Source organism: Chlorocebus sabaeus, chromosome 14 (genome assembly GCF_047675955.1).
Source record: "Chlorocebus sabaeus isolate Y175 chromosome 14, mChlSab1.0.hap1, whole genome shotgun sequence".
Taxonomy (NCBI): domain Eukaryota; kingdom Metazoa; phylum Chordata; class Mammalia; order Primates; family Cercopithecidae; genus Chlorocebus; species Chlorocebus sabaeus.
The window spans coordinates 41,443-49,830 of NC_132917.1; the positions used below are offsets into that span (position 1 = coordinate 41,443).

Here is an 8,388-nt window from a genome sequence, read left to right on the forward strand (position 1 = left end):
GAATATTCAAAATTGCTTTGACTGCATTTCATCTTGAGGAAAGTTGATGATTTCAGGTGCCATACAACTCACCCAGGACAAGCCTTGGAATGCCTTCCCCTCATTTCTACCGATAATCTGATGAGAGAACACTCAAGAATGGTAGAAAACAGAAGGCAAGGAACTGTAATGAACAGATTCTCATTTCAAATTTTTGCCACATTATTCAAACTCATAAATTAGTATTAATAAATGATAAAAATACTTTATTTCTTTAATACAGAATATACAATATTGCACTCCAGTTGCAAATAGCGAATAGAAAAAAGCTCTGTTTAGAAACTGCCAAAGCAATTGTCAAAGTCTACTCGTGTTTCCTGGCATCACCAATGATAACCACAGTGCTGAACCTTGAACCAACTGAAAAAGGGCAATGTTCAATAAAGCTTCCTTTTTGTCAGTTACAGTGCCCAGCAGTTTAACACATTCCATTATGCTTCATTACATTTTTTTTAAATTGTCATTCTTTCATGAACAAATAAAAGTACCTTGCAGTTGTCACTATTGCTCATTCTCGTGGAAAGCAATCGCAAGCTTTTCATCCAGACTGAACTAAACAGTCTAATTTTTCTCAAAGTCACTCAGCAAATTGGAGTAATTCAGGTTTAGACAAGAAGTTCTTTAGTTTTACTTTTTATATATATTTTTAGAGATAGGGTCTTGCTCTGTCACTCAGGCTGGAGTGCAGTGGTGCAATCATGGTTCACTGCAGACTTGAACCCCTGGGCACAAATGATCCTCCCACCTTGGCCTCCCAAAGCATTGGGATTAAAGGTGTGAGCCACTGACCCTGGCTGAAGAAAGAACTTCTCACCTCTTACACATACTGAAGACATGGAGCCGTGGCATGAATCTGAATGGAAGGGAAGGAAAATTAACTCACATCTTTAGGAGTCTGAAGCCACCCAGTTCCCCTGTTCTTCATGCCCCTTTTCTGATATCTACTTCTAGAACTCACTCCAGCTGAATTCTTTTCTTTTCCTGTACCACCACCAAAGGTGCAAACATCTCTAAAAGATTTTGGTGGTTTTAGTGGAAACCATTTTGTTTTTATATTTTTCACCTATGATGTGAGTGGTGAGTCTGCACCATTTTTATCTTAAATGAATCCGCCCCAGGCTGCATCCATCCTGTTCTGACAGTAGAAAGGCATACACACTTTTACTTAAAGCTTTCATATATAAAATTAATGGGACACCTGAAAATAAGGGAATTTGGTATATGAAAAGATCATTTAAAAAACTGCTCTCATCTTTGACATTACCTTTTTTTTTTTAACTAAGTGCAATATAGTGAACAGCAAAATAGCAGCATTTTTAGAGCAAACTTTGGGGAAAATTCTTAGATCAGGGGACCTGCTGTCCTGACAGAATCTATATTCAGACAGGTACATCTGGTGGTCAGCAAAGACTCCCTAAATGTGTATCTGGGACTTATTTGAAAACAAGTCACTATAGTACTGAGTACTTAATGGAGTGGCAAACACTCCACTTGCAGTCAATGAAAATCCAATTATACAATATACACAGTGAGATGACCAAGAAAAACATGATTTAAAATTATACTGATAAAAACTAAAATCATCTGAAGTAAAATAAAACTATCTGAAGACTAATAACTGTGTGAAAATAAATATTTAGTAACCCAGTGACCTACTCTCATGGTGAAATAGTTACAAAAATATAATACAATACTAACCAAGACTTGAATAATTCAAAATGAAATGGTTAACAAAATATCATATCAATGAGAAACTCATTTCTCTCCCCTCCACATTCTTCTCTCTAATTATTTTCTTCTTGAAAAGATATATTTTGATACTAAGTTTTCGAAGAATTGGCTGGGTAACAAATTTTCTTTGGGTTATTTCTCAGAAGGTTCTGAATCTGAATCTATTTACTCTGGGTGTCATGAGCAAGTTCAGAATTAGGGATCCAGTAACCCCCATCAACATTCTCATTCCAGCCACCCTCAGGCTGCCCCTTGTTTCAAACACGTCCTTTGCAGAAAAAGTGAATTCGTGTCAGATTGGGGTTGGATATGTCATATGTGGAGGTGTGAGTCAGATCAAGGGGCAGTGAAGAGGTCCTGCCTCAGATGCCTGTGTTCCGTGTAAACCAAAATTTTCTGTTCTTTTTGGAAGTTGGGAACAAGAGAACTATGGAGTACGTTCTAAATAGTGCTGCAAAAGTGAAATGTGGTATTCATCTGACCAAAGGAAACTCCAAGATTCTTCTGCCGACTCTCCAGAAACTGTCCAGTTACAAAAAAAGGTTTTGTTTATCAGTATTTAAACTCTAACTTATCTTTTAATGGGTACTTCCACATGCCTACACCCCAAATGGAGAATGACATTAATAGCATGACCTTGTAGCCCTCAAGTTATTTTAAAAGTGCTTTCTGACTTGTTAAATAAGATAAACAGCAGTAGAGTTGGGAATTAACTGTAATTTATAGTGCAGTAATGCTCCGGCAACTGGAGTCAGCGTGTGCGAGCGTGTGTGTTTACTCTCTTTTGGCCACAGAATTGAAGCAGAATATGCCTTTTTGTGATTACTTTGATTTAAATGATGCTAGTCAGCCCAGGATGGTCAAAAGGGGTACATGCCATGGCATTCATGCTTGGTTTTCATTTTCCTTGGTTAAATAAAAAATCAACTTAGATATTGTTAAAATGCATCACAGTACCTCTTTGTCACCAAGTCAGTCAAAAAGATTTCCAAATAGCTTTACGGTTTCCAGCTGCCCTCTGGAAGCAACACTAGTTTCACCTCAAACAAGGAAAATGCCTCTTAGAGCTTCAGCTTGTTACACCTCAGCTAAATTTCAAGGTCTGTGTGTGTTCCCATATTCTCTGTAGTATTTTAAATCTTCTCAGAGCCCTTAAGCTTTGTCAATGGGATGCTGTATTCCTGGTAAAACAGCAATCATGTGGTCACTTAGGCACGCTGGCCAAATGGTCCTGGGATCCCAAGTCACCCATGAAATCCTTCAAAAAGTCTTCATCACCGGGAAGGTTTGCTTCCTGAGGAGTTAAAGAAAAAATAGTGAATCAACTGTAGTCTAGACAAAAGTTAGTATAATGAAAACTAAACATTATACTGGTCTGGTCCCTGTAGTTTTTGCTTTTTTGACATTCTCTGCATTTTGAAACATCTTCTTTTGCGTTTTAAATTTTGACAAGAGGTCAGTAACTTTATTAAATACAGCTATCATCTCGTTTCTCTGGCAGAAGAAATTCCATCTCCCTGCAGGCCTTTTTCAGGGCTTTAAAAATTTCTCTTTGCCTCCAACTACTCATAGGACAGTAAAGAAAACTTCTTTAAATGTTGGTAAGGCCAGTGCTAACTACTACAGCGTTGGACAACAAAATAGGAAGCAATGCAGGCAGTTGAACTAAATATCTGAGGGCAGACAGATTCCTCCCTTTTCAAACACCATTATCTCTTAAAGGCCCAGGTGCGGATCATGACAGGGAAGAGTGGCCTTATGGCTACTCAAGCCACTTGTTTGCCAAAAATGTGCTCCTAGTTGCATAACTTCCCAGAATAGTCAAAGAAGAAAGGAAAAGAAAGCTGGGATGTCCTGGGTTTATTTCTTCTGCATCTTTGCAAATATGAACACAACTCTGTTCCAGGAGCTTTCAGTGGGCTTCTACAGGTACCTCTTTTTTCTTTGCATCAAGGATAAATGTGAAGATAGCTGTGGAATTGTCTGAACATTTTTGCCTTGAAATTAAGCAATGTCTTACCCTAATTTCCCAAAGAACAAGTTATTTATGCCAGTATTAAAAGCAGCAACTTATATATTCTATGCAAAACAGAAAACCAGAAAGATCTAAATTTTGGCAAGTCCCCAGTTTGATAAATTGAAAGACAGGAAGATGATTAAATCACAGCAGATAAAATAGATATTTTCATAAACTAAGCTCTGGGAAACAGAATACCAAAATGACCCACGTACAACCAACTACTACTCATGGGTTCCCAGAGGACTTGTGTGCGGATTATACGAGTCATTGCCCAGTTCTGATAGTCTCAGTTTTGAAAAGCAATTATCTTTACCCCACAGGGCAAGAAACTTATAAACTTATTTAGTTCTATTATAATCGAGACACTTTTATTATAATTTATAAATCTCTATCTACCAAGGGGACAAAAACCTCTAGATTAAACATATCTGTTTTCTCTTTCACTTAGAAAACCTGCCTTATTTCATCTCAAGTTTTCTGAATCTTTCATGAAATCCTAAAAGGAATCCTTATAACTTTCAGCAGAAAAAGCACAGCTTATATTCCTGCTTCCACATCTTCCAGAAGTTGCAGAACTGGTCTCAGAACAAGAGACTTCTGCGGGAAGTCAGAAGACCGCCCCACTGGCCAGGTGTTCACACTCTGTCCTGGCTTTCCCTGCTGGTCTCCTCCAGTGGGAACACCAGTGCTGGGGGGCGGGGAGCTGTGAAGGTGCTGAGGTCATGAGCAGACACTGTTCCAGTGATCTGGAGAAAGCTCAGGCAACTGTTCTCCTCATACCCGCAACCCCGGTAGCCAGGCAGTGTCTTTGCGTTGCAGTTTCCCCAACCCCCGGTAGCCAGGTAGTAAGTCTTTGCATTGCAGTTTCAAAGATACAACACTGTCTTGGGTCTAGGGAAGTACATTAGTAAAGAAAATCTTTATAGTGCTGGCGACTCCAATTCCATATAAAAACTAGGGCAGCTTCTGTGTGACTGTCCCCCCTGCTCTGAGAAATAATGTGAAACTTCTCAGAAGACAGTTGCTGATGTCTCCAGCCTGGAACAAATGGGATTCAGGTGGAGGGAGACATGAGGGGAGGAAGAAGCCCATGAGCCTTTTTCCTGCCTCCATGCTTAGTGCCTTCCCAAACCTGCTCTCCCTTTCCCTCTTCCTTCAACTATGTCTCCTTGTCACAAAGGTGAAATCTCTCACAGGCTAACTAAACTTCTTATATTTTTCATAGGTTCAAGCCTAAAAGGCCTTTAGGATATAGTCTATGAAGTCGATGAAATTCTCACTCAGGTCACTATTTTGACATTGGCTAATTCGAGATGGGAACCAGCATGGGTCTGGAGGGATCAGAGCAGGCTGCTTTTATTTTTATATTGTCAAGTTTTATTTTGGTTTCATTTGTATGCCATATTATTACCTCACCACTATTTATATCACCAAGTCTACCTACTGCCTGCACATGCTCTGGCTACCTGGAGGGAGCTTATTCATAAATTTACTTCTCACGTTTTTCAATGGACAACTTTTTGTTTGTTTGTTTTCCATTTCTGGGTTTCGATCGTGCAACACAGGTTATTACTACACAGACTAGAAAATGTAGAGGTTGAAAACCATCTGCCTATTTCCTTTCTTTTTATGGACAAAGAAAGCCTGGTCTATAGCGCAGGAATCACTTGCTAACATAAGACAGGACCTTAATTCTTGTTTAGTGCTCTCTCCACCAGACAGTGTCCCTCCAAGGACCATGGCCACTCTCCAAAGCTCCTGCCCTACATATGGTGCCATCATGGAAATACCCTTGCCAGCATTCATTCATCTCAGATCTAAAAGACAATCTGTGAAAACTACCAATTAATGTTTGTTTGCTTCTTAGAACTTTGCCTACATATATTTGTTGGGGACTTAGGCTAGTGGAAAACACAAATCTTCTATAAATTATAAGGAAGAACTTAAGTCCTGAGCCTTCTGAGTTCAAGAAAAAGAATGAATTAACTTCTTCTCATTAATTTTCATGTCTATACTAAAGTCATAGCCAGAGAAGTTATTGGAGATTTTCTTAGCTGTCGAGCATAGGTGAGCCCTGTGCAAACATCTCTTGGGCAGCCTCCCCCAAACTCTACAGGCTGCCATGCATCTTCAGTTAGTTTATCACAATGGCAGACAATAACTTCATCTCATGATTTTAAAAATGTACTTATAGCAAGTTGTCATTGAAGGGTAAGAGAAAAAAAAAAAGATGTTGCAATGTTTAAATTCTTGGTTCTCAAAGAGAGCCCTGAAAAGGTACTTTCTCTTCACTACTTTCCAAGATGCCCACAGGGAAGGGCAGGGTAACAGTGAGGACCAGCACTCCTTAGTTCCCCAGTGAAAAGCAAAAAGAGCTCGAGGTCAATCCTGCACTACTGGTTGTCCAAAGGGAAGTTACTTCCTGTAGTATCATCGGGGCAAATAAACTATCGACTCTAGTTACAATCTAGTCCAATTTCCCCAGTTTAAAAAACTGAAGCTCTCAAAACAATTTAAATAAAATTTAGCCAAATAAAGATCTTTGTTGCTAAGTGAATGCCAAAGTGCTGACAAGATCCTGTAGAGAAGTTCTTACCACCTCAGCACAGGCCTCCAGGAAAGTGCAGGGAGCCTTCCTTTCTGTTCCAGGTAACACAGCAGCGCCTACCTAGGGCTGCAGGTGGACCGGTCAGCTCCAATCAAACATCAGGACCGCCCACAGCACAGGTCAATGAACTCAGGAACTAGGGCTCTCACGCTGTTTTCAGCGCAGGAAAGAATACTAGGGGTGTAAAACTGCTTTCTGGCAGCACTTTGGATTCCTCCTGTTTTCACAATAATAAGTCAAATGGGACAAGTTAATTTGCAGAATTGCCTTTCCAGGCAGCCAGACGCAGCAGTCTCCTAAGGGCCTGGACCTGCAGGTACCTGGATTGGTACCTTCTGCCCTTCAGCAGCGCGGGCTCAGCTCACAAGCCTCTGGTCGGTCTCTTGTGTCTCTTTCACACTGTGGCTCAAAATCGCACTCAGTTCTAAGCATCAACTGTAACTGGCCATCCCCAGCTCGGTCACACTCACCAGGACTCCCAGCCCCGCACACGGCCAGCCCCGCCCCAGCCTTCTGAGCACACACCTCGGGTCCTGCTCTGCTCCTGGCTGGGGGTCTCCTTGGCCTTCCTACAGGTGTACAGCCACTTGATGATGCGGGCGTTCCTCTCGATGACCGACGTGGTGCTGGGCACCTGCTCGATCAGCTCCTCCTCCTGCAGCCCGTCGTCGTCGCCGCCGCTGTGCCGGGAGAAGCCGCTGCCGGAGGTGGCGACGCTCACGCTGCGCACCTTGAGGGCCACACGGTCCGACCCCGCGGAGAAGTTCTCCCGCCCCAGGGCCTCCACCACCTCGGGGTCCAGGCCGCAGTACTGGAAGAAGGTGTCAGACTCGGCCAAGGCGGCGGAGTAGCGGGAGCTGAGGTCCGACTGTGAGCGCTGCAGCCCCCGACGCGTCACCACCCGCGGCTCCGGGCCAGGGGGCGCGGCCGGGACACCGGAGGGCGCCGCGGAGCGCGCGGCTGGGGCTGGGGTCTCGGGGGCCGCGAGGTCCGCCGCAGCGCCCGGCTTGGTCGGGACGGTCTCCGGGTTCCCGGTCTGGCCCTCGTCTCCCGCCCGGGGCACCGGCGCCTTGTCCTTCCCCGGCCCCTGGAAGAGCTTCTTCACCAGGCTCGCCCTGGGGCCGTCGGCGCCCGCTCCTCTCATGAACTCGCATTTCTGCCGGTAGATGATCAGCGAGTCGGGTCTCAACGGCTTCCGCGCAATAGCCCTGCGCGCCACCGGGGCGGGGGCGCGGGCCGGGGGCCCAGGGTCGTTCCCCGGGCACTTGATGGCCCCGGGGCCGCTGCCCTCGGAAGCGACGCCCCGGCCAGTCCCCGGCCGTCCCCGCACGTACTTGGCGCGATCCGCCGCCAGCCTCTCCACTGCGCTCCTGCGCGCCGGCCGCGCGGCGTCGGGGTCCCGGGGAGCCGCGGGGTCCCGGGGAAGGAGCCGCTCTCTCGCGGACGTGTTCAGGGCCGCCAGGGCGCGCATCCTCGCGGGGAATGGACCGGCCGGGGCTCCGGGTGCAGCGGAGACGCGCTGGAGTGGCAGAGCCAGTGGGTCCTCGGGCCGGTTCCGAAGTCCGCGCCGGGTGGCGAACGGCGCCCCAGTGCCCAGCTGGCCAGGCCTGGGGTTGGGGAGAACCGGAGTCCGCACCGATTGGCGAATCTCCCCAGTTCCCGCCCCGCCCGACCTCATCGCCACCTCGACTGGCACCGCCCGCGCCCCCGCCCAGTGCCCCCGCCCTGGCCGCGTCCCCGCATCCCCGCCCGTCCCCGCCCGTCCCCGCCTCCTCACTCCCGCCCGGGCCCGCCTCCCTCGCCGCTCCCCGGGTGCAGCGACCGCCCTCACCCAGCGTCCGGGGTCCCCGCCCTCACCTCCTGCCCGGTGCCGTCCCCGCCCCGCCTCACCTTCTGGCTGCGCTGCCAACCGCCTGGAGGACGCTGGGGCGAGCAGGCTCTGAACCCCCACTCACTGGGCCCCAGGTCCCCGAGGTCACCGCTGGACGCA

At 46.4% G+C, this 8,388-nt stretch overlaps 1 protein-coding gene across 1 annotated transcript; it reads right to left on the reverse strand.

Annotated features, from left to right (window-relative positions):
* Nucleotides 1–224: 224 nt before the first annotated feature.
* Nucleotides 225–7,989, reverse strand: FAM110C (family with sequence similarity 110 member C). The gene is made up of 2 exons (XM_007971673.3): nt 6,924–7,989; nt 225–3,064 (listed from the first exon to the last, which is right to left on the reverse strand). The coding sequence occupies exons 1-2, from the start codon at nt 7,867–7,869 to the stop codon at nt 3,045–3,047; spliced, it is 966 nt and encodes a 321-aa protein (XP_007969864.2). The 5' UTR covers nt 7,870–7,989; the 3' UTR covers nt 225–3,044.
* Between the last annotated feature and the right edge of the window lie 399 nt (nt 7,990–8,388).